The 26,216-nt window shown below is 33.2% G+C and overlaps 4 protein-coding genes across 8 annotated transcripts; all 4 read left to right on the top strand.

Annotated features, from left to right (window-relative positions):
- The first annotated feature begins 5,819 nt into the window (after window positions 1-5,819).
- LOC17894529 lies at window positions 5,820-6,828 on the top strand. The gene has a single exon (XM_006300870.2). It carries the CDS (start codon window positions 5,917-5,919, stop codon window positions 6,676-6,678), a length of 762 nt encoding a protein of 253 aa, XP_006300932.1. The 5' UTR covers window positions 5,820-5,916; the 3' UTR covers window positions 6,679-6,828.
- A 1,319-nt stretch (window positions 6,829-8,147) lies between these two features.
- On the top strand, window positions 8,148-10,779 carry LOC17896312 (probable disease resistance protein At1g61300). Its single transcript, XM_006300712.2, has 2 exons — window positions 8,148-10,497; window positions 10,668-10,779. The coding sequence occupies exons 1-2, from the start codon at window positions 8,248-8,250 to the stop codon at window positions 10,701-10,703; spliced, it is 2,286 nt and encodes a 761-aa protein (XP_006300774.1). The 5' UTR covers window positions 8,148-8,247; the 3' UTR covers window positions 10,704-10,779.
- A 1,793-nt stretch (window positions 10,780-12,572) lies between these two features.
- Window positions 12,573-19,730, top strand: LOC17895777 (probable disease resistance protein At1g61300). 2 transcript variants are annotated; one of them, XM_023788582.1, is made up of 2 exons: window positions 12,573-14,944; window positions 19,450-19,730. In XM_023788582.1, the coding sequence occupies exons 1-2, from the start codon at window positions 12,695-12,697 to the stop codon at window positions 19,480-19,482; spliced, it is 2,283 nt and encodes a 760-aa protein (XP_023644350.1). In that variant the 5' UTR covers window positions 12,573-12,694; the 3' UTR covers window positions 19,483-19,730. The 2 variants fall into 2 exon arrangements, with proteins under 2 accessions (XP_023644350.1, XP_006300767.2); XM_006300705.2 differs by lacking the exon at window positions 19,450-19,730 and adding an exon at window positions 17,727-17,948.
- Window positions 19,731-22,363: 2,633 nt separating this feature from the next.
- LOC17896378 (probable disease resistance protein At1g61180) lies at window positions 22,364-26,208 on the top strand. Of its 4 annotated transcripts, XM_023788571.1 has the most exons (5): window positions 22,364-22,604; window positions 22,961-22,975; window positions 23,012-23,228; window positions 23,298-25,667; window positions 25,947-26,208. In XM_023788571.1, the coding sequence occupies exons 3-5, from the start codon at window positions 23,013-23,015 to the stop codon at window positions 25,956-25,958; spliced, it is 2,598 nt and encodes an 865-aa protein (XP_023644339.1). In that variant the 5' UTR covers window positions 22,364-22,604; window positions 22,961-22,975; window position 23,012; the 3' UTR covers window positions 25,959-26,208. The 4 variants fall into 4 exon arrangements, with proteins under 4 accessions (XP_023644339.1, XP_023644337.1, XP_023644338.1 ...); XM_023788569.1 differs by having other exon boundaries at window positions 23,012-25,667; XM_023788570.1 differs by having other exon boundaries at window positions 22,956-22,975; window positions 23,012-25,667.
- Window positions 26,209-26,216: the final 8 nt, after the last annotated feature.

The following is a 26,216-nucleotide window of genomic DNA, read 5'->3' as shown; positions in this document are numbered from 1 at the left end:
TTTGTTACAAGTTAAATAAAAGATTAAAGATGACAATAAAATAAATTTTAATTTTTTGTTAAATAAGGAATTTAATACAATTGTTGACTATTTAAAGTCTATATACATTTTCATGAATTATGTTTCCTAAATATTTTTAATATAGCATATATTTAAATAATATTTTATAATGTTGAAATCTAAATTTATGGCAAGTCTACTTTTCTTTCTATTTTAAAGTATATTTATTTTGAATAGTCATTAAAAATTCACAGATTATCTTTTCTATTCAATGCATCCAGATTTATTTAGTAACAGTCTTGAATATATGTATAATGTATGTTCTTAAAAGGCCCTATTGGGATTATAATATTCTTTCTCAACATGGAGATAAGAGTTTTTTATATTAAATACAGATATTTTTCATATACAAATTATATTAGTGAAAAGGATACTGTAAAGTGTAAACCACTAGTTATCCTAAATTTCAAAATTTATTATGATATTACTTTTCAAAACCACAATTGGGTTTTTGTTTTATCTATTCTCAAAATACCATAAAATCATATTTATAAACTATTATAACCGATATCAAATATCGTATAGCTCTATAAACTATTTTTAATGCATGATATAAACTGTTGTGAGGTTTTAGGTTTCATAATGTTTATAAAATAACTCTTGCATGTCACATGTTCTGATTCTCAACACATTTCATGACTCACTGCGTATGTGCATTTTGATTAGAATGAAGTTATTGACTTTGTTTAGATCTGTTTTTTTTTTTTTGTGTGTCCCAAAATGTTTTAAGAGAGTTTGCGTGATCAAGACATGTATATATGAATCAATAAAATCAACTTGGTAACTGGTAAGGTTCCTAACTTACCTAGAAAGCTACATGACCTATTGAAATAAACGATGTTACGAGCAGTGGACATTAGAGAATCTCTGAGGCAATATTTGAGTTTCAGCGAGTAGCTTTAAATAAGGATCATATTGCAAAGCCATATGATTTTTCTTCTTTGTCTTCGGAAAATATCATTCATGGTACTAATATACACAGCTTTGAATCTCGCCAAGCAAAAAAAATCAGTCCTGTTTTCATTCACAAATTACAAGAAAAGGACAGGAAAACGTATGTTTCCCCAAAAAGGCCACACTACTATTGCAAATTATATATAAACCCCAAAAATTTACATTCTGCAATCTAAACCCCAACATTGCTCCCTCTCTCTCTTCTACCTTCCCTCCATTGCTAAGCCAATAACGAAATACATACAGTGAATACAGCTAAACCCCAATTACACTCACACAAGAAACAAGAACGACATGAGAGAGCTAGAGAGCTTCAAAGCTACATTGAACCAGAACCACCAATGGCCACCAGTGGAAGCTCCGGCGAGAGGAGCCTTGGATATCTCAGTTAGACTACTCGATCAACACTGTTTCTTTCGGTTTCGTTGCCACCGCAGTTCTCATCTCATTGTTCCTCATCATTGCCATTTTCGAGAGACTGATTCGAACCACCAACACCACAACTACTACTAGCTCAGATTCTTCCTCGGGTCGAGTCCTTTCGGGTCTGGACTCTCGGGTCGGGTTCAGTGACTCTGCTCTTCAAAACTTGGTTACCAGTCTCCCAAAGTTAGTATCTTTATTTCTCAACTCGTGCAAAATTTGATAAAATTTAGTTGAAAGTTTGGATCTTTGTGTTGAATGATGCATATTTGGTATCAAAAGTTTTAAACTTTGTGGTGAATTAACCAAAAAGATCACATTTTTTCCTTCTTCTTATGCATAACTGATCTTTTACTTGATAGTGATGTGTTCCAAATAGTTCTTTGTAATTGATTTGTACACTTTTCTTGGTCCTAACTCCTAAAAGCAAAACAAAGAAAACATCATAGGGTTCGTTTACTCATTGGTATTGAACCCACACACATGCTTTTGCATCATCACGATCAAAACTTTCTTATACACTTTGTCACACATACACACACACGGATACTTATGGTGATGCATTCATTGATATCATTAGTAATCATATCTGTTTTTTTCTTTTCTTTCCATAATGTCGATAGAGGATGGGGAAAAGGGTAAAATAGAAATGTGATTTTGTATTGGAGATTGATTGATTTTGTAAGTACAGAACCCTATGCTTGTGGAGATAGAAGATGTGGTCTCTACCCTACTATTTTGACTTTGCATATCCTAGGAACACAAAATGGCCCAATAGTTTTGTCCCTTTGTTTAATTTGTGATCAGTGGGTGTCCTCATCTTTTGCATAGAGATCATAGATTCCCTTTTTGTCTCTCTTCTCTTCGAGTTTTGATTTTAGGCATTAGCTTAACTGAATACTTGAGTTTGATCTTGAAAGTGGGTTTTGTTAGATGTGAAATCATGATCTCATTGTCTTGATTTACCGATTGGAAATGATTTTAGTCTTTGGTTAGGAATTGTCATTTGGGGGTTAGAAAGTAATTGGCATGTGACATTTACACAAAGAACATACCATGTGAACATAACTAGAATCATTCAAACATGGGAGGACCCATACAATGTAAGTCCTCTCAAATTAAGAGGTTTAGATCAACCTCATGTGATTTTGTGCTAACATCAAATTCTGTTTTTTGGGAACATAAACACATTTCATTTGTCCAACACAATTAGAGGTTTAGTTTTTTTCTCTCAGTTAAACTGTTTGGATATCAACTTCTTTGATTGGAGACTGATTTTGTGGCGTTTATATGGATTTGCAGATAGGTATGTACTCAAAAGGGGTCTCTGTGTTGATGCTAGGAGACCATATACCTATCGGCTACACCAGAATTAGAGGAACCAAACTGCAAAAACCGTGGCTTACTTATATATGTATTCAAGATTTGTCAGGAACTGAAGTGGTCATGAATATGCTATAATCGAGAACTAGATCTGTCCACTTTTTAGATTCGTCTTACATGTTTTTTTTCTGGTCAAAAGATTCGGCTTACGTTAGCCCTGGGCGTTCGGGGGCCCGTTCGGGGTCGGGCCGGGCTTTTCGGGTTTTCGGGTTTTCGGGTTTAGACCTCTAAAGCCCATTCGGATATATATATATCTTCGGGCGGGCTCGGGTTCAGATCGGGTTTTTCGGGTTCGGGTTCGGTTTTGTTTCGGGTTCTTAATAACAACTATTCTTATTTACTTATCGCCTTGGTTCAGACCATCTCCATGGAAGCCTAAAGGGCAACGACATCATGATGTTCCCGAGTTCTATATCAAATACATAGAAAGTCAGAAAAAAAAAATCAAACTTTAGCAAAGAGGAAGAAAAAGCATTAGTCACTTAACCAAACAAGCAGAGAAAGTTAGACCCTTTCTAGTTTCAGACCAGCAGCCTCCATCGTTCATTGAACATCTTGCAGGTCCATAAGCTGGACCAAGAACAAGATAAAGAGAAATTTATAAGATCACTGAACAAAAGTGTACAATGAGAGAAAATAGAAAAAAAAAAAAACAAGAAGACTTACAAAAACATACGCTTGCAGGAAGTATAACCATCTCCTTTATATTGAACACCATTCACGACAGGGAACTCACATACTCTTCCCCTAAATGTGTCCTAATAAGATTCATGCAATCTATAAAGAAGAGATGAAAAATTAAATGACTTAAACATACAAGTGTGTGGCTGCGGGTAATGGCAACAATGTCTTGATACGAAGTAGAGCTAGAACCCACAACTCAAAGAAGCATGTGTATGTATATAAACCTACTTTGGTACAATGCCACGTTCATGAGTTGTCTCAAAGAAGCATGAGCTTCCTTACACACGTTCATGAGTCAAACAAATTATTTTAAACACTTATATCTTCTTTAGTTTCCCAAGTCATCTCTTGTCTTCATCTAGTGATCCAAACTCTCTAATTATATATTTATATGTGTAAGAAAGAATCTGTTTGACACATTTAGGACAGATCTACATTTGACCCACCAGAAATATACAGAAGCGAATATCACACAAGCTCTATACTATATTATATCAAAAAAGGCATCTCTTCGGCCGGAACATGAAGGTTAGTCATAGTCACATTTTTTTTTCTGACAGAATCATTTGATAAATGTGATACAGATTACAGAACAAGAAGATCATCTACAAAAGGGTCTAAACATAGAAACCAGAAGAGTTACAGAGAACATATATAAGAACACAAATCATATATAAGAACACATGATTCCAATCACTCCATTATATAAGAACACACGATTCCAAGACTGACTTCACTAAAACGCTACTAAGAACACACGCTTTATAAATCAAACTAACAACAGACGCTTCAATACTAAGAAGTAAGAACAAAAACAAAAAACGCAGAACACACTGAATTCAATAAACATGGTGCTAGAGAGAGACGTACGAGAGAGAAAGACATAGACAAACTAGAAAACTCACCTCAGAATTATTTGTTGAAAACTCAGAGGGAGGAGGAGCATCTCTGGGATGTGAATCCAGTTTGTTTGTTGTATGGAAGCAAATCGATTCTGTTTCTGGGCAATGAAATCTTAATCGATCAACAAAATTACAAAGGCATGAATGAAATCAGGTTTAATCGGGTATGGTCGGGTCTTCGGGTTTACCCGAACCCGGACCCGAACCCGGAAGTTTCAAAACCAAAACCCGATCGGGTATCCTCTTTAATCGGGTTCGGGTTCGGTACGGGCCTAACGGGCCGGGTTCGGGTATGGGCTTCGGGTACGGGCTTTTTGCCCAGGGCTAGCTTACGTTATGATACGATTTCAGATCTCTGACATAAGTCTCTCACCTTCGTAATTATCACTGCCTAAGTAAAAACAAACATTCTCTTTATATATAATCAGGTCCTCCAAAAAAACTCCAAATTAGTGTGTCAGCTCTGCTGTTTCATGAATTGAATTGTTACAGTCTTACAGAACTAAGGGTTTGAATGGAAAGACAGATATAAAGCAGATATATAGTGGGACAGATAAACTGCACTTTGTTCACCATTCATCAAAATTAATAATTATCATTTATAAAGGCAGTTTTCCTGCTAAAAATCTGTAGGTGGACCAAAAAAAAAAGAAAAAATTATTTTATAGTCATGTTTTTTCAAAGCAGATCAAACACCTCTATTTTAAAGTGTTTAATATTTGATCTGCACTTGAACTGTCAAATCTGTTTGATCTGCTTTTTTTTGTTAGATCTGCCTAAAATACTTGATCTGCTCTGCTTAACATGTTTTGCCATTCAAAGCCTAAATAAACTACGTCTGCTTTTGTACTTTGCCCGGAAGCTTAAAAATGTTAGGCAAAATCAAATGTTTAGTTCAATGAACTCTTTGGGAGATGGCTTGTTTTAGATCTATAGCCATTTTTATGCATGTGAGTCATGTGACTAGAAATTAAATTTACAACTTTTTTTAAAACAACAACTACAATATTTTTTCTATAGATTTTTGGATCCAATCAAATTTGAAAACAATAAACAAAAAACTCCACTAGTAAATCCTTCCCGAAAGGATCTAATTACGTCACTTCTTTTTTTTGTCGTAAGTACATAATTAACAACTCATCTTGTGTAAAGATTTTTTAAAATTTACTTGTCTAAAAAGTTATCATAACTTTATTAACGTCATTATATATCAAGAAAAATTGAAATTTGCATGGGGGTTTTAAGTTTATTCAACAGACATAATTACTATTTGAAATCATTATAAAACTAAAGAGACTTTAAGGGGTAGTTGTATTATTTATCTTTTTACACATTATTATTATTATCAACTGTCCCAAAAAAAAAATATTAACAATAAATACTCTTACTTCATCACAATCATCCTCTGCTGTCACCACACAATTATAACACAACCAGAAGAGTTATTACTACTACTACTGCTACTCTCTAATCTCCGATCAAACTACGTCGTCGCTTCTCATTCTCTCTAATGGGTAATTGCTGCTTCAGCCCCGGCACCACTGATCGTGAAAACGAGAACGTTTCCGACAAGAACACGACCATTGTCGAAGAAGAGACAGTAGTTAAAGAAGTCTTGTCTGAGACAACTTTGCTCACTACTTCTACTAATATGCACACTTCGACGATCAAAGATCCGGTGAAGACCAAGATCCGAGAAGATGAGGAGAAGATAAAACAAGGCTTCTTGAAAATGGTTTCAGACCCGGTTACGATCCGACCCGGTTCGACTGATCATGAAGAAGGCTCGGAGGTTTCGGAGGTTTGTAGCTTGAGTTTGAGTGAGAGTGTGTCTTCGACGGTTGTGATTAATAGCTACGATGAGGAAGACGTGATGATGAAACAGAGGAAGACTCAGAGATCTCCGGCGAAGACTCGGACCCGGGTCACGGGTAATAATAATTACCCGACCCGGAGGACTGATCAGTCTCCACGTAAGAGAAACAACAGTACGTGTAACGGAGCGAGATACGGGTCGGGTGTGAGAGACCCGGGTGAGAGATCCGGGAGAAGGTCGAGATCGCCGGCGACGAACAGATCGGTGATGGATCCGAATCAGAATAGTCGGGTGGGTGGGGCGAGGACTAGGAAGAATAATCAGTCCCCGGGTCGGGTTAGGCAAGATCCGAATAAAAACGGGTTGGATCAAGAGCAGCATGAGAATTACGGTTATACCACTGAGGAATTGTTAGAGAACCCTCTAGTTTCGTTAGAGTGTTTCATATTTCTCTGAAGAAAAATAAAACGAATATTCCGGGGATTTTTTTTTTTTTTTCACATTTTGACGTTTGATTTTGTAAAATTCGTAAAAGCTACTAAATTACGTTACCTCCGTAATTCATTTGTGTGTTCTTCTTTTTGTGGTAATTAAAATTTTGTAATTTCTGTGGAATGATGAATATGGTTTTATTTGTTCTTTTTTTATATCCTAAGAATATGAGAGTTTAAACACCAAATGAGTTAGTAATGTTTATAAGTTTTAGAGAAGTTAGTAATGTTTGTAATGTTTAAGAGTTTAAACACCAAATGATGAATATGGTTTTAGAGAAGTTAGTAATGTTTGCTATAAATCTTTGATGAATATATAACCGTTACCATTTAGTAAGAATTTTTTAATTTGGTTGAATTCGAATCATTATCTCAAAAACGGTATCATTTAAATGATTAGTAAATTTTATAAAATTGAATCGTCACATTTTGTTTAAGATCGTCATTTTAGGTCACCAGCAGTGAAAGTGGAACACTTTTTTTCAGTCGCACGAAAGTGGAATCACTTTAACACACACACTCGCATTGAAATTTCAAAGGTTTTTTTTCTTCTTATTTTCAAGAGAAAAATAATTACATTGAAAAGTTTTTAGTTTCTACATATGAACGTTGCTTCTTTTATTTTATATATTTTTCTCTATTTTTATGACTCCTTTTTTTTGAATTTTATATTAAATAGTCATTTTTTTATTTTTCAACTAGAGACTTAAAATTTTTTTAACCATGTGTGCTGTAGTTTTGTTTAGGCCACATTTGTGCTGTAGTGTTACTTGAACCAATTCCAAATCATCTAAAATCTGAACTGAACATCTAGCAATTGAAATGTAGCTCACTATTCTCAACTCCATTAATGTATTAACATGTAAAATCACAAATCATTAATGTATTAACAAACCAATTACTCCATTTTTTTATTATTACAATTAGCTTTTCTATCTACATTTTCAGTTACCGTTGCATGCCTAGGTATGAACTCAGGCTCCACTGTCAGGTATAATACTAGTTTTAGTCAATTGTTTTGGTCTTTATCCTAATACAAATATAAGTATTTTTTATTTTTTTTGTCGCCATACAAATATAAGTATATGATAATATATGTACTTATCCCCTAATAGTCTTCTTAATTGTTTCCTATTTTGAAAATGTTTTGATTTCAATGTTTTTTTTTTTGTGTGCTTACGAGACTTGATACAAGAGTAACAAAATGGCGTAATTATTGGTTCGATCACTCTGCTTGTGGGTTCAGAAAGAAAGATTTTAATTTTTTACTCAATATAGTCTATACTAAAATGAAAGCGAGTCGTCACTTTGAAAAGTCAATAGAAACTAATTTGTAAACCGAGTGGTCTGAAAACAACGACGCCAATGTCTTTCTCTATCTTAATTATTTTCTTTGATAATCTCTAAACCATTGGTATTGTAGCAAGACGATGTTATCTCCAATATTTTGTCACCTAAAACACTTCTTCTACTTCAGCTTTAGCTAGCTTCGTTGTTGCTTACTGAAACTTTTCTCTCTTTATTTATCAAATTTATGGGGAATTGTTGTTCTTTCCAGTTTACTGTTGATGATCTAATAAAATTATATAGTTTATTATGTGGGATCATCAACAGAGACTCTCCTGGAGTGGAGGAGATGCCTACTCAGCCTACGGTTGGTCAGGAAGAAATGTTTGAGAAGGCCTGGAAACGCTTAATGGAAGATGGAGTTGGAATCTTGGGACTGCACGGTATGGGTGGTGTGGGTAAAACTACCCTTTTCAAAAAAATCCACAATAAGCTCTTAAATAGTACTTTTGATGTTGTGATCTGGATCGTGGTATCTCAAGGTGCAACGATATCAAAGCTTCAAGAAGATATTGCAGAAAAGCTACATCTTTGTGGCGACGAGTGGAAGAACAAGAATGACATTGATAAGGCCACTAAGATACACACTGTTTTAAAGGGGAAGAGATTTGTTTTGATGCTAGATGATATATGGGAGGAAGTGGATTTAGAAGCCATCGGAGTACCGTTTCCAACCAGAGAAAATGGATGCAAAGTAGCATTCACCACTCGTTCCCGGGAAGTATGTGGACGGATGGGGGACCATGAACCTATGCAAGTCAATTGTTTGAAACGAGATGAAGCATGGGAACTGTTTAAAACCAAGGTCGGAGACAATACCTTAAGAAGTGATCCCGGAACCGTCGAGCTAGCCAAAAAGGTTGCTGAAAAATGCGATGGTTTGCCACTGGCGCTTAGTATCATTGGTAAAGCAATGTCATCTAAAAATACAGTACAAGAATGGGAGCATGCAATCGATGTTTTGACTACATCTGCTGCAAAGTTTTCGGGCATGGAAAATAATATTCTTCCAATTCTCAAGTTCAGTTACGATAGCTTGATGGATGACAATATCAAGTCCTGTTTCTTGTATTGTGCTCTGTTTCCAGAAGATTTTAAGATAGAAAAAAGAAGTTTGATAAACTATTGGATATGCGAAGGATTCATCGGAGAAGAAGAGGATATTAAAAGAGCGAGGAATAAGGGTTATACGATGCTCGGCACCCTTATCCGTGCAAACTTACTAACTGAAGTTAGGAGTCGGTATGGTGAAAGTTGTGTTATGATGCATGACGTGGTTCGCGAAATGGCTCTGTGGATTGCATCCGATTTTGGGAAACAGAAGGAGGCTTTTGTTGTGCGAGCAAGAGTCGGATTAGTTGAATTACCAGAAGTCAAGGATTGGGGAGCTGTGAGAAGAATGTCACTAATGAATAATAAAATTGAAGAGATAACATGCAGACGTTCCAATTGTTGTGAACTTACAACTCTGTTCCTCCAAGAGAATAAATTGAAGAATCTCTCTGGTGAATTCCTTCAGTCTATGAAAAAGCTAGTTGTTTTGGATTTATCGTATAATATCGACTTGAGTGAACTTCCAGAGCAGATATCAGAGCTGGTCTCCTTGCGGTTTCTTGATTTGTCGGAAACAGGTATAGAGCAACTACCGGTTGGTCTCCAAGAATTGAAAAAGCTAACTTACCTAGGTTTATTTTTTACAAATAAACTTTGTAGTATCAGTGGGATATCAAGGTTGCTGAGTTTAAGAATGTTGAATCTGGTAAGCTCTAAAGTTCATGGAGATGCTAGTTTATTAAAGGAGCTGCAGCTCTTGAAGAATCTACAAGATTTAAGGATAACTCTATCGGCGGAGTTAAGTTTGGAGCTAATATTAGGAAATCAAAGGTTGGCAAACTGCATAACTACTATGGATATTATCGATTTTCAAGAAAAGCCACTCCAGAGTATTGAGAATCTTCTTAGCCTATGGGCGATAAGTAGCCATGTCTCGGAGATTAACAATCGGACAATTCCATGCTTTACCAACCTCATCGCCGTGAATATAAACAAGTGGCATAGCATGAAGGATCTGAGTTGGGTATTGTTTGCTCCAAATCTTGTCTCCCTAGAGATTGAAGATTCAAGAGAAGTGGAAGAAATAATAAACGAAGAGAAAGCAACCAATTTTAAAGGTATTACACCATTTCTGAAACTAGAATACTTAGGTTTGGAAGATTTGCCGAAGCTTGAGAGTATCTGCTGGAGTCCTCTCCCCTTTCCATTTTTGAGGCGCATAAGTGTAAGGGATTGTCCAAAGCTGAGAAAGCTGCCCTTAAATGCTACAAGTGTCCCACGACTTGATGAATTTGGAATACATATGCTGGATCCAAAACAGATGTATGACCTTGAATGGGAGGACCAAGATACCAAAAATCGATTCATGCCTTCCATAGGACAGGTAATTAATTATTACTCGTCATTCTCTTATGTTTGGTTCATTTCTTGTAATCGAATCAGAGTTATTTTTATTTTCTTACACGAGAGAGATAATAGAGAACTTGTTGTGCCTATCAATTTCAATGCTTTCCACAAAAACTGTTACTAACATTCTTTCATTTTTCTCCTCAGCATATTGCACGGTATGTGGTCATAGATTCTGTCTAAAACCAGAATCCACGCTTCTTCTTCTTCTTCTACTACTATTTTCTTATTTGATTGTATCGTTTGCTTTACTCTTTCATCTTGCAGCATCTTTGTGATTATTTTAGTTAAGAGACAATGTCTAAATCCAAGTGGCTGGCTCAATCAGAGTATTTATTATATTCAGAAAGAGATGCATGCCACAAAAACTAGATCTAGGTAGTATGATGAATATTGCTTTCTTTCTTCTTGTAGTACTGTGTTGTGTTCTATTCTGGAGTGTGTGTTGTTCTCTTGGATTATATATTTTTCATTTTTGTATTGTATTACTTATATTGGATTATGATTTTGGGTTGTACTAGTTGCTTTCTCTTTCATCTTGTAGCGTACATATTTGGGTGATGGTTATAACATGATCAAGATGAAAACTTTTGATTTTGCTAATTCATGAAGATCATGTACTTCTTCTTTTTTTTTTTTTCATGAAAACATTGGAAGATCATGTACTTCTTTTTGTGCTAATTAAAATTTTGTAATTTATGTGGAGTGATGAATATGTTTTATTTGTTCATTTTTTATATCCTAAGAATATGAGAGTTTAAACACCAAATGAGTTAGTAATGTTTATAAGTTATAGAGAAGTTAGTAATGTTTGTAATGTTTAAGAGTTTAAACACCAAATGATGAATATGGTTTTAGAGAAGTTAGTAATGTTTGCTATAAATCTTTATTGGATATATATATAACCGTTACCATTGAGTTTAAGACTTTATTTTAATTTGGTTGGATTCGAATCATTATCTCAAAAACGGTATCATTTAAATGATTAGTAAATTTGATAAAATTGAATCGTCTCATTTTGTTTACGATCGTCATTTTAGGTCACCAGCAGTGAAAGTGGAACACTTTTTTCAGTCGCACGAAAGTGGAATCACTTTAACACACACGCTCGTATTGAAATTTCAAAGGTCTTTTTTCTTCTTATTTTCAAGAAAAAAATAATTACATTCAAAAGTTTTTAGTTTCTACATATGAACGTTGCTTCTTTTATATATTTTTCTCTATTTTTATGACTCCTTTAAAAAAAAAAAATTATATTAAATAGTCATTCTTATTATTTTCCAGAGAAATATAATTACATTCAAAAGTTTTTAGTTTCTACATATGAACGTTGCTTCTTTTATATATTTTTCTCTATTTTAATGACTCCTTTTTTTTTTTGAATGGGACAAAGTCATTCCTTTTTTTTTTCAACTAGAGACTGTAAAATAAATTAACCATTTGTGCTAGCTGTAGTATTGTTTAGGCCACATTTGTGCTGTAGTCTCTAGCAATTGAACTGTAGCTCACTATTCTCAACTCCATTAATCTATGTATTAACATGTAAAATCAAAACAGACCAATTACTCCATTTTCATTATTACAGTTAGCTTTTCTATCTCCATTTTTCAGTTACCGTTGCATGCCTAGGTATGAACTTAGGCTCCACTGTCAGGTAAAATATTAGTTGTAGTAAATTGTTTTTGTCTTCTTAATTTCTTTAATAGCACTTAGTTTCCTAATTTTAAACGTTTTGATTTCAATGTTATTTATTTTATTTTTGTGTGCTTACAAGACTTGATATAAGAGTGACAAAAGGGCTTAATTATTGGTTCTATCACTCTGCTTGTGGATTCAGAAAAAAAAAGGATTCTAATTTTTACTCTGTGTACTCTAAACTAAAATGAAAGCGAGTCGTAGCTTTGAAAAGTTGAAAAGTCATTAGATGCCAATATAATTGCCAGAAACTAATTTGTATGGACTTTAGCTACCTCACCAAAAAGATAAGAGTAATCACATGGAAGCCGAATGGTCTGAAATCAACGACGCCAATGTCTCTATCTTAATTTCTTTGATAATCTCTAAACCATTGGTATTGGAGCAAGAAGATGTTATCTCCAATAATTTTTCACCTAAAACACTTCTTGAGCTTCGTTGTTGCTTACTGAAACTTTTCTCTCTTTATTATCAAATTTATGGGTACTTGTTTTTCTTTCACTTATAATATTGATGATCAAACGGTAATACGTATCTTTAGTTACTTATGTGGGAACGACAGAAACTCTCATGGAGTGGAGGAGATGCCTAGCTACCCTACGGTTGGTCAGGAAGAAATGCTCAAGAAGGCGTGGAATCGCCTAATGGAAGATGGAGTCGGAATCATGGGTCTGCACGGTATGGGCGGTGTCGGTAAAACTACCCTTTTCAAGAAAATCCACAATAAGCTCTCTGAATTTAGTGGTCGGTTCGACGTTGTGATATGGATCGTGGTGTCGCAAGGCGCACAGAAATCGAAGATTCAAGACGATATTGCAGAAATATTAAATCTTTGTGACGACGAGTGGAAGAACAAAAACGAACGTAATAAGGCCACTAAGATACACAGAAAGTTGCAGGGGAAGAGGTTTGTATTGATGCTAGATGATATATGGGAGAAAGTGGATTTAGAAGCCATTGGAATTCCATCTCAAACAAGAGAAAATGGATGCAAAGTAGCATTCACCACTCGTTCTCGGGGAGTATGTGGGCAGATGGGAGATGATGATCCCATGGAAGTCCACTGTTTGAAAGAAGATGAAGCATGGGAATTATTTAAAAAGAAAGTGGGAGAGAACTCATTAAGAAAAGATCCCGGAACTGTCGAGCTTGCAAAAAGAGTTGCTGAAAAATGTCATGGTTTGCCACTGGCGCTCAGTGTCATTGGTGAGGCGATGTCATCTAAGACTATGGTACAAGAATGGGAGCATGCAATCGATGTTTTGACTACATCTGCTGCAGAGTTTTCGGGCATGGAAAATAATATTCTTCCAATTCTCAAGTTCAGTTACGATAGCTTGATGGATGACAATATCAAGTCCTGTTTCTTGTATTGTGCTCTGTTTCCAGAAGATTTTAAGATAGAAAAAAGAAGTTTGATAAACTATTGGATATGCGAAGGATTCATCGGAGAAGAAGAGGATATTAAAAGAGCGAGGAATAAGGGTTATACGATGCTCGGCACCCTTATCCGTGCAAACTTACTAACTGAAGTCAGGAGTCGGTCTGATGAAAGTTGTGTTATGATGCATGATGTGGTTCGTGAAATGGCTCTGTGGATTGCATCCGATTTTGGGAAACAGAAGGAGGCTTTTGTTGTGCGAGCAAGAGTCGGATTAGTTGAATTACCAGAAGTCAAGGATTGGGGAGCTGTGAGAAGAATGTCACTAATGAATAATAAAATTGAAGAGATAACATGCAGACGTTCCAATTGTTGTGAACTTACAACTCTGTTCCTCCAAGAGAATAAATTGAAGAATCTCTCAGGTGAATTCCTTCAGTCAATGCAAAAGCTAGTTGTCTTGGATTTATCAAAAAATTACAGATTGGGTGAACTTCCAGAGCAGATATCAGAGCTGGTCTCCTTGCAGTTTCTTGATTTGTCGGAAACATGTATAGAGCAACTGCCGGTTGGTCTCCAAGAATTGAAAAGGCTAACTCACCTGATTTTATATGATACAAAGAAACTTTTTAGTATCAGAGGGATATCAAGGTTGCTGAGTTTAAGATTGTTGAATCTGGGAAAGTCTAATGTTCATGGAGATGTTAGTTTATTAAAGGAGCTGCAGCTCTTGAAGAATCTACAAGATCTAAGGATAACTCTATCGGCGGAGTTAAGTTTGGATCTAATATTTGGAAATCAAAGGTTGGCAAACTGCATAACTAGTATGGATATTATCGATTTTCAAGAAAAGCCACTCCAGAGTATTGAAAAGCCAGTCGAGATAAGTAGCCATGTCTCGGAGATTAACAATCCGACAATTCCATGCTTTACCAACCTCTCATATCTGCATATAAGCAAGTGCCATAGCATGAAGGATCTGACTTGGCTGTTGTTTGCTCCAAATCTAGTCGGCCTACAGATTACAGATTCAAGAGAAGTGGGAGAAATAATAAACAAAGAGAAAGCAACCAATTTCAAAGGTATTATCCCATTTCTGAAACTAGAATTCTTATATTTGATAAATTTGCCGAAGCTGGAGAGTATCTGCTGGAGTCCTCTCCCCTTTCCGGTTTTGAGGAGCATAAGTGTAAGGGATTGTCCAAAGCTGAGAAAGCTTCCCTTAAATGCTACAAGTGTCCCACGACTTGATGACTTTGAAATACATATGCTTCCTCAAAAACAGATAAATGAGCTTGAATGGGAGGACGAAGATACCAAAAATCGATTCTTGCCTTCAATCAACCAGGTAATTAATTATTACTACTCTTATTCTCTTCCGTTTGGTTCATTTAATGGGGGTAATTATTTCTTATAATCGAATCAGAGTTATTTTTATTTTCTTACACGAGAGAGATACGAGAGAGATACGAGAGAGATACGAGAGAGATACTTTCCATACCTAATTTTAAGATTATATTATTTCCATAACTAATTTTATGATTTCCTAATATTTCTCTAACTATTTAATATAATATATTAAAAGCAATTATCATTCTTCTTTGACATTTATTTGATATTATTTTAAATTTATGATATTATACTATATAATAAAAAAATTTAATAAAAATTTAATTTTTTCTGCATATGTTGCAATTTGAATTTTTCAAAACGGGCGTATAATACTCAACTACATTTGGTTAAATATTCTGAACAATGATTTAAAATCAGTATGACCAATATTAAAAACACGGTGAAAAGTTTTACGTATATTTCTACTTTTACTACAAAAAGGGTCAATTGAATAATTTTTTTTTGTGCTGTTAACTTTTCACTGTTTTTTTAATTGTATCAAAATTCAATGTATTATTATTTATTCAATTTTTCGTTTATTATTTTATTTAAACTTATTATACAAATATACAATTCACTGTAATCGACTACATTGCAATAAAATTAAAATGTAATGTATCCTAATCCGCTAAAATATATATATATAGTTAATTATTTCCCCCGCGCTGTAGCGCGGATCCGAACCTAGTCTTATATAATAAGACAAGGTTTCTTCTAACTTTGCCTCACAAAGCAACATTTGGCGCTCTATATTCTTGACATGTGTCATTTTTATTAATTTCTAATTTAACATTTAAAAGTTATTTTATTTGTAATATTGTGTTGTAAGTTATAAGATATGTATTATTTTCTTTTTTAAAAAGTGTCATTGTTGCAAAAAATATTTTCCCTAATTTTAGTTTCTATTTAAATTAAACATCATATAAACTATACATAAAATGGAGTAGTCAATTTTTTTTTCTTTGTATTCAAAGAAAATTGGTATGGGTTTTTTCCTTAAGATTTAAAGTTCAAAAATCACATGAAAATTTCCTCCTCCGTTTAAAGTATGTTTTCCTTAAGTTATTATATACCGGGTAAAAAATTATTTATAACATATTTTTTTTTTATAATTTTTGGAAAATAATTAAAGAGAATTGTTTTTTTTTTACTTTAGCATGGTGAAATCTATGGTAAATAATGAAATTAGAGAAAGTTTGATTGTTTTTAAGTATAATAAATTAGTACATCTAAAATATTTAGATAAAGTAACTATTTAACCAAAAAATATTCTATTATTTAATTTACTATTATTTAATTTAGAAAACAAAATTAGTTTAAATTTACTATTATTAAACAGTTGAGAGAGGAAACACAGTTTAATAGAATATAATATCACGAAATTTAATCAAAGATATATGATAAATTTAATCAAAGAATAATTATCATATTATTCACAAATCATATATATATATATTTATATAAATAAAGTTTCACTCTATTCTTATTGGTTCACTTGGCATCTAACTTTTAAAAAAAAATTATGTATTATCATATATATATATATATATTATATATATTTAATTCACAATTTAATATAAAACTGAAAAACAGTTAAACCATAAAACACATTTAGTCATATACATTAAACTCACACTTTAATATAAAAACTGAAATAATATAACTTTGCATTAACTATATTTTACATTGAATTTTTCAGCACACAATAAATTATAATTGATTCCCATAAATTTTTGTATGAAATTGTAACTCCCATAACTTCTCTTCCTATATATACTCATTTTTTCAGTTATCATTCCCTCATTCTCTCATCCTCTAATTCTCTATCTCAATTATTATATATAAAAAAAGAGCTTCGTGTTTTTTTTTCTTTTTTTTTTGTATGAGTTTTAGAAAACAAGTAAAATATTCTTTTATAAAAGCTCAATTGTAAAAACAAATTAGAGACTATATGATATACATCTTATGTTATTATAATTTTTGTTTTTTGAAAATTCATCTCTATTTTATATTTTAGATTATCATCATATAAGTAATCATACCCTCACCCTATTCCATTATATTCATGTATCTTTAATATTTTTCTATTTTTTATGTTGTTATATGGCATAAAAATCAATGAAATGATCATTCAATAATTTGATATAAATATTTTTAGAAAGTATGATACAAATCTAACATATTTTTAAATTTAATCATACTTATAAATTAAGAAAGTATGAAACAACACATGTGTAAAATAAAAGATTTTGAAGGCTATAAAAATAAAAATTTTGATTTAAAAATCCATTTCACATATATTTAAATGCAAAGAATTCACTAGAATTAAGTTAAAAAGATACATTTCGTTATATATTTTTGATGTTCGCATAGTTTCTTACATATATATGCATTTTTCTTTTCTTTCTTTTTTTCATCAAAATATGATTATATTTGATAATTGAAAAAATCGTAATACAATTGGTCTGATAGCCATACAGGCGGATTTAAAAAATAAGAATAAAAGGGAATCGAAATACATCCAGAAGAAGCTAATACATGAGCAACTTTGTTACAATTCCTATTACAAAAAGCAAATGAAACATTGGAAAACTTATTAACCCAAGAGAGAATGTCCCGATGAACAGCTTCAATTGTAATATCAAAATATTGTTTTTGTAATATATCAATCAGTAACTTGCAATCTCCTTCAAAGCAAATATTCATAATACCCCTTATCCAAACTTGTTGTAATGCAGGTAGACATGACTTTGTTTCTGCTTCTAATGTTGAAATAGACGTTCCTAGCTGAGAAGCTCCCCAACCTAATACTCTTTGAGTTGAAGATCTAGTCTCCGAAGTGATAGAATTGTGATCCATAGAAGTATGATTCATCCAGGCCTGAACATCGCATTTTGATTTATGTAGAACCTTGGACTGAGAGAGCCAAACACCTTCGAAAATAAATTTATTTCTCGATTTCCAAATGCCAAACATCGCATTTTTCTTTTCTAATTAAGAAATTTCTAATTAAATATTTTATCGTAACACATTTTCCAAATAATATTTTCTTACCTCTTTTGTATTAAAATTATTCTTTGTAATTTATTTTTATATTATGTATCATTATAATTAATTTTTGTGATCTAATAAATTATTATATAAATATCGTTAAAATGTTAATGAGGGCTAAGTATTTTTTGAAAACGAAAAAACGTGGTTAAATTTGGTCCTTCAGATTTTTCTTAAAACAAAATATTTTAACTCCTACCGGCTAACTAACCATAACTTTAAAGTCTTCTTATACGATCATAGTACAATAGATGAACTTTACATTGACCACTATTTTTGTATCCAAACATACAAAGAAATCAACACTTTGGTAGATAAATTAGAAAACTTACCTGGTACTAACCTAATATCTTCTTCCAAATTTTAATATTTTCCATTTCTTCTCTAAAATTTTATTTCTTATTATTTTCCTTATTGTCCTATAATTTATTTATATATAAATTCTCATGATGTTATTGTTACATTATTTAATTTTCATTTAAATTAAAATATTTTTTTTTTCTCGGGAATCGTGGTAGAGAGCAAAGCGGCTATGATAAATTGTATATGACTTTTCTTTTTAATTAACATAACCTATTTTTAAGAATACATATGGTTTAGGTTTTTATTGAATATGTAATTAATATTAGGCTATTTTGATGCTCTGGATTAATATAAGGTTGTTGACAAATAAAAAATTGAAGTATTAATGTGTCATTATATAAATATTATCCTATATGAAATATTAGAAGATATGATTTTTTGAGAGACCGAAGAAAAAAGTAATCAACATTTCATAAGCAATGATTTTTTTGAAAACAAAAAAAAAAAGAATATGACATAGGGAGAAACCTAAAGTATATTTACAAGTTCAAAGAGTTGTTTGTAATGCTCTAAGTCTATAAATCTTACTCTTAGTATCCTAATGTAGATGAATAAAAAAATTACTCTAATGCTTATTTTAATTGATGATGGAATTTTTTGAATACAAATTAAAAAATTATTTAACTTTTTGATTTTTTTTTTTGTAAAACGAAATATCATTTATAATGTATTTTAATTAATTTATGCAGTAGATAGCAATCTGCATAATACAAAATAATCATAAAACATATACACTTAGTTTTATTTTAAAATTTGGAAACATCAAATAAATATTCTATGAGATAGTGCATAAAAATGAAGAGAATTACTTAATTGCTTCAATCCAATTGATTTCCAAAAAATATATTAAAATTATTATAAATTTAATATCAAATTTATCTCGCGCATCGCGGGTCTACTTCTAGTATATATATATGATACTCTTAAAAAAAAAAAAAAATTGATTTTCTGGAAAAATTGATCGCATAATAGAGAACCTGTTGTGCCTCTCAATTTCAATGCTTTTCACAAAAAGTGTTACTAACATTCTTTCATTTTTCTCCACAGGATATTGCAGGGTCTGTGGCCATAGCCTCATAGTCTGTCTAAAACCAGAATCCACGCTTCTTCTTCTTCTACTTTCTTAGTGGAGTGCATCGTTTGTTTTACTCTTTCATCTTGCAGCGTCTTTGTGTTTATTTTTGTTAAGAGACAATGTCTAAATCCAAGTGGCTTTCTCAATCAGAGTATTTAGTTATATTCAGAAAGAGATGCATGTCACAATATTAGCTCTTGGTAGTATGAAGGTATGCCATACTAAAATCAGAAACACTGCTTTCTTTCTTCTTGTAGTACTGTGTTGTGCTGTTTATTTTGGATTGTATCATTGCTTTTTCTTTGCATACTCATCTTTCTGGACTGTACGTGTTGTTCTCTTGGATTCTATAGTTTTTCATTTTCTTATTGTATTACTTATATTGGATTCTGATTTTGGGTTGTATCGTTTGCTTTCTCTTTCATCTTGCAGCGTACATATTTGTGTGATGGTTATAACATGATCAAGATGAAAACTTTTGATTTTGCTAATTCATGAAGATCATGTACTTAAGTTCTCTAATATTATTAATCAATCCCCTTAAACTTAGCCTGAACTCTGTTAACCAGAGGTGGTGGGCTAGTGGTTCTAGTCTGGTGGAAGAGTCGCCATGTTGGTCTAGGCCAGAGATCGATTCTCCTCAGACGTAGAATTGCTAACTTTATCCCTTTGGCCACATGGGTAAACCTATGAAGATACTAAAACTGTGATCTAATTCTAATATATGTCTAGTGGTGGCTTGTTTTATTTTTATTTGGGCAACAAACAATAGCTGCCAGTCCATACATAATAAGTTTTTGTGAGTGTGAAGGCTATCACGATCAATCTTGTCAATAGCTGCAGTCTACAAGACTGATTCCCTCCAAAGTCTGTAAGATCTTCTTCCTCTCTAACTTATAAAAAAATATATACATTTTACCTCCTACATCTGCTCTAATATTCTCCCAACAACATGATCATCTATATATAGGAGTAAATTAACCTAGAACAAAGTTGAAATAAGTTCTGTAAAATGTACATCAAATTTACATATAGACTAATTTTTTTAATAAGCTCTTATGTGAAAAAAGAGAAGACCAAACTATATATTTTAAGATTTGTCTCCCTCTTCAAATTTCACATTCTAGATTTTTCGTATAGATGTTTTAGTCTAGTTCTCATTAGTGCTATATTAATGTTTAGTTTTTAATTTTATAAAATTTATATTCAAATTTATTTGTTACGAATATGGATTTTTTTAGTATATTATTTTTTTACATTATTAATAATTAATATATATCTAATATTGATTTTTATTACCTAAACCCCACCTAAATTAAAGATATATCTAACATATGATAATCATTAAATATTTAAAGTATTATGCGGTAAGTCTGGTCCCGTTTAGCGTCTTTTGCTTTTTTTAACATTGAATTATAGTAACACTTGTGATAATAATCAATTCAAAAAAAAGTATAAAGTCTTTGCTTTTTTTATTATAAATCACGAAACCGTTCTAGAAAAGTATGTTTCTAAAATAACTCGTATAACCAAAAGAACTAAAAAAGATGTTGATAGTTTACCTTGGATTGATTCATGAGAAGAAATGTAACAAAATATATTTTGTCACATTTCTTCTCGTCAATCAATTCAAGGTAAAATATCTACATCTTTTATTTCTTTTGATTTATGATTATAACTTTTCTAGAATGTTTTTTTTATTTTAAAATATAAAAAAATTCCAGAAATTCTCTATACATTATCTTAGCACTAACCATCTTCACAAAGTTTTACAATAGTTAAGTACTGTTGAAAAAAAAACTAAAGACGCTAAACGAGATAGATCAACCGCGTAAGACTTTAAAAAGTTAATAAATTTCATATGTTACATATATCTTCAAATTAAGTGGTTTATAGATAATAAAAACTAGGGAACTGATCAAAATCCCTAAAACTCACCATAACTCCATGAATTGAAGAACTCAAACCTAAGATTTGTCTCAAATACGAAGAAGGTCATCTAAATCCAAGTTGGTTAATCAAGTCTTCTTCAGAAAGATATGCAAAATGGTTATATAGATCATTGTCATACATTTCATCTGCGTGATTTATATGTTGTTGCAAAAATGAAGCAGTGATCTTTGTTATCACTTAACTGACTGCTTGATATAGTTCTTTTTTTTTTTTGTAATTTGGAAAGTGGTTTTGAATATTCTAGCAATGTACAAGATTTAAAATTATCAGCAGCCCCTCCAAAGTTTGTAAGATCTTCTTCCTCTGATTTAGATATATTACATTTTTCTTCACTAGTGTGTTCTGTTTTGACATTCATACCACTCTATGTTGTGACTTTTCATCAACTTTTTAGCTTTTATGAAATGTCTGCTAAAATTGTCTCTGCCCTTTACTGAGTATGTTTAAAGATAAGATTTAGCCCAGAAATCTGCATTTTAAGAACGCCAGCATGAAGTGCAGAGAAAGCGAGATGGACTCAAGAATAGTTTATGCAATCCAACAAGTCTATCTATGCAGTACCAATCTCTCCGAAGTGAGTAAATCTAAGTGTAGTAACTAGAATTTTCTGTTTTCTTTTTCTTTTTCTTGCTGAGCTTCTTTCATGTATAGACTGTTATTAGAGCGATATGATTCATTTGCATTATGATACAAATAATTGGATATTACTATATTAGAATTGTATGTTATTACTGTGTTTAAAGTGTCTGTCTTCCAGTTCCTTACTCATCATCAACCACTCTTTGTCCTGTTTCTTACTCTTTCAGAATCCAGATCCATCTCATAGGTTGTCTTTATTGGGTAACAGCATTGAAGAGAGATAACTTGTGTGGTTCTCAACTTACAAGTTACAACTATGGAGAAGAAGAAGAATAACCAAAGATATGGCTCTCTTTCACACTCAATAAGATAAGATGGATTCGCTTATAGTGTCTTTGCCACACTTTGACTTTTGTTCTAATTCCATGTTCTTCTTGCTTCATTCCAAACTAAGAAAGCTTCCCTTAAATGCTGCAGGTGTACCTTTGAATTGGCGCGTTTTTCGGTAACCATGGATTGTTGAGGACAGGAAACTGACACTGAATGGGAGGACCAAGATACCAAAATTCGTATCTTGCCTTTGTTCTGTCATCAGGTAATCATTATTTATTTTCTCTTCTCACTGAGTTTCTTGTTAACTCTAGGTATTATTAGACTGATATGATCCTTTTACATACAGTTTTAAAAGTTATTTGTTCAACTTCTTAAGATATTATATTAATTTCCGGTGGAAATTTGAAATTACTAAAAGCAAATGATTATAGTGATTAAACATTGACCAGCATGTAAAGTGATTATAATAATCCAAAGTGGGTGATGATGAAGTGATGATGAATCATTGAGCTTTGTATTCTTTAGTTTTATCTTAACTATGAAACAGTGGATGTGGAAATTTCAACGTAAAGTGGACTGAAATCTAACTAATCCTTTCTTCCCTCGTCATTTGTTCAGCTTCAGCTCTAGCTTCATTGTTTCTTTGTATTCTTTTCTCTCTTTCATTACCATGGGGAGTTGTTTTTCTATTCAAGTTACTGTTGATGGTCAAACGCTGAATCGTATCTTTAGATGCTTATGTGGTAAAGGTTATATCCGAACCCTCAAGAAGAATCTCAGAGCTCTGCAGAGGGAAATGGAAGATCTCAGAGCAATTGAAGATGAGGTGCAGAACAAAGTAGCCAGAGAAGAGAGGCTGCATCAACAAAGGCTTAAATCTGTCCAGGTATGGCTTACCCGTGTCGATAACATTGATTCACAAATCAAAAATTTGCTTAGTACAAGTTCTGTTCAGCTTCAGAAGTTGTGTCTCTGTGGTTTATATTCCAAAACCGTATGTTCAAGCTACAGTTATGGGAAAAGGGTATTCTTGTTGTTGGAAGAGGTTAAACAACTTATATCAGAGAGTAATTTTGATGTCGTTGCTGAGCCAGCACCGAGATCTGAAGTGGAGGAGAGGCCTACACAGCCTACGGTTGGTCAGGAATTAATACTCAAAAAGGCATGGAACCACCTTGTTGAAGATGGAGTCGGAATCATGGGTCTGCACGGTATGGGCGGTGTTGGGAAAACAACACTCTTCAAAAAAATTCATAATAAGTTTGCTGAAATGGCTGGTAAGTTTGATGTTGTGATCTGGGTTGTGGTATCTCAAGGCGTAAAGACTTCTAAGCTTCAAGATGATATTGCACAAAAGCTACACCTTTGTGACGAGGTGTGGATGAACAAAAATGAAGGTGATAAGGCCGCAGAGATGCACAGAGTTCTAAAGAAGAAGAGATTTGTTTTGATGCTAGATGACATATGGGAGAAAGTGGATTTAGAAGCCATTGGAGTTCCGTATCCTACAAGAGAAAATGGATGCAAAGTAGCATTCACCACCCGTTCTCAAGAAGTATGTGGGCGGATGGGGGATCATGAACCAATGCAAGTCAAGTGTTTGGAACGAGATGAAGCATGGGAACTGTTTAAAAACAAGGTCGGGGACGATACATTAAGAAGAGATCCCCTCATTGTGGCACTTGCCAGAAAGGTCGCTGAAAAATGTCGCGGTCTACCACTTGCGCTCAATGTCATTGGTGAGACAATGGCGTCTAAAACTACGGTACAAGAATGGGAGAATGCAGTCGATGTTTTGGTTAGTTCTGCTGCTGAGTTTTCTGACATGGAAGATAAAATTCTTCCAGTTCTGAAGTACAGCTATGATAGCTTGGTGGATAAACATATCAAGTCGTGTTTCCTGTATTGTGCTTTATTTCCAGAAGATAAAACAATAGATAAAGAAGAGTTGATAGACTATTGGATATGTGAGGGATACATCGGGGAATGCCAGGTTATAAAAAGATCGATGAATAAGGGTTATGAGATACTCGGGACCCTTATCCGTTCAAATTTACTAACGGAAGTTGGTACACATGATGTTGTGATGCATGATGTGGTTCGCGAAATGGCTCTGTGGATTACCTCATGTTTTGGGAAACAGAAAGAGACTTTTATCGTGCAAGCAAACGTCGGATTAATAAAAATACCTAAAGTAAAGGATTGGGGAGTTGTGAGAAAGATGTCATTAATGAATAATAGCATTGAAGAGATAACATGCAGTTTCAACTGTCCTGAGCTTACCACTTTGTTCCTCCAGTATAATAATTTGAAGAATCTCTCAGGAGAATTCCTCCTGTCTATGCAAAAGCTTGTGGTTTTGGATCTATGTGGTAATTCCAGTTTTAAGAAATTTCCGGAACAGATATCGGGGCTGGTCTCGTTGCAGTTTTTGGACTTGTCACATACTAGTATAGTGCAACTGCCTGTTGGCTTCCAAGAGTTGAAAAGGCTAACTCACCTGAATTTGACTTCTACAAAGAGACTTGGTAGTATGGTTGGGATATCAAATTTGAGGAGTTTAAAGATTTTGAAACTACTGAATTCTAAAGTTCATGGAGATGTTAGCTTATTGAAGGAGCTGCAGTGCTTAGAGCATCTACAAACACTCACCATAACGATATCTACAGAGTTGGGTTTGGAACAAATATTAGGCGATCAAAGGTTGGCGAACTGCATAACTAGTCTGGATATTAGTGATTTTCGAAAAAAGCCATTCGACATATCATTGCTGGTGAGTATGAAGAATCTTAATGAGCTCTGGGTGGTAAGTTGTCATGTCGCGGAGATTAATACATCTATGAAGTGCAGAGAAATGGAGAGGGACTCATCTGATTTACAGAACACGACATGTCCATGCTTCACCAACCTCTCCATTGTGCGTATAATTAATTGCCATAGCATGAAAGATCTGACTTGGTTATTGTTTGCTCCAAATCTTGTCTACCTAGACGTTACATTTGCTGGAGAAGTGGATGAAATTATAAACAAAGAGAAAGCAATCAACTTCACAGGTATTACTATTACACCATTTCAGAACCTACAAGTGTTATCATTGACAAATTTACCTAAGCTGGAGAATATCTACTGGAGTCCTCTCCCCTTTCCATCTTTGAGGCGGATAAGTGCAATAGGTTGTTCAAAGCTTCGAAAGCTTCCCTTAAATGCTACAAGTGTCCCACGCAGTGACGAGTTTTCAATAGCAATGCTTCCTCCGAAACAACAAGATTACCTTGAATGGGAGGATGAAGATACCAAAAATCGTTTCTTGCCTTCATTCAGTCAGGTAATCATTTCTCTTAATCGCTTCCGCTTGTGTTCACTGAGTTTCTTATGCTCTATGTTTGCATGAGATATACACCATTATTAGACTGATCACTGATATGAGCCATTTTGCATAACACAATTTGAATCACTAAGATGTCATTTAGTTTAAAACATAAAACAAGCAAGTGATTCATGTTTTGCTTTCACTCTTGTTCAGCAATACGAATAGTCTCTGCCTCTCGATTTTAATGCATTCCAGAAGTGGATAACTGACTTTGTTTCTTTTGTTCTTATTTAGTGGCGGCGTTAGGTCTAAACATCTTTTTACTGTGAGTCTGGATTCGTCACTGGCTAAAATCAGAAACCACGCTTCTTCTTTTGTTGCTTTCATTTTCTTTTTGTAGAGGGAGGGTGTTGTCCATTTGAATTGTATTATTGCTTCTGATTTACATTCTGATCCTTCAGACTACATCTAGATGAAAAGTTGTGGTTTTGCTATATCATGCAGATATTGATAAAAAGTAATGATTTTGCTAAATTATGAACATCTGATGTGAATCCCTTAAAC

Source organism: Capsella rubella, unplaced genomic scaffold, assembly GCF_000375325.1.
Source record: "Capsella rubella cultivar Monte Gargano unplaced genomic scaffold, Caprub1_0 scaffold_2, whole genome shotgun sequence".
Taxonomy (NCBI): domain Eukaryota; kingdom Viridiplantae; phylum Streptophyta; class Magnoliopsida; order Brassicales; family Brassicaceae; genus Capsella; species Capsella rubella.
Note: the sequence above shows the minus strand (reverse complement) of the source record. Positions and strands in the feature narration are given on the sequence as shown.

Bases quoted from the DNA above. Each gene is read 5' to 3' on its own strand.
- LOC17896312 (XM_006300712.2), top strand. From the start codon at position 8,248: ATGGGGAATTGTTGTTCTTTCCAGTTTACTGTTGATGATCTAATAAAA. The intron at 10,498-10,667 runs GTAATTAATTAT...TTTTCTCCTCAG, and splicing joins TCATGCCTTCCATAGGACAG to CATATTGCACGGTATGTGGT.
- LOC17895777 (XM_006300705.2), top strand. From the start codon at position 12,695: ATGGGTACTTGTTTTTCTTTCACTTATAATATTGATGATCAAACGGTA. The intron at 14,945-17,726 runs GTAATTAATTAT...GTTGTAATGCAG, and splicing joins TCTTGCCTTCAATCAACCAG to GTAGACATGACTTTGTTTCT.
- LOC17894529 (XM_006300870.2), top strand. From the start codon at position 5,917: ATGGGTAATTGCTGCTTCAGCCCCGGCACCACTGATCGTGAAAACGAG.
- LOC17896378 (XM_023788569.1), top strand. From the start codon at position 23,013: ATGGGGAGTTGTTTTTCTATTCAAGTTACTGTTGATGGTCAAACGCTG.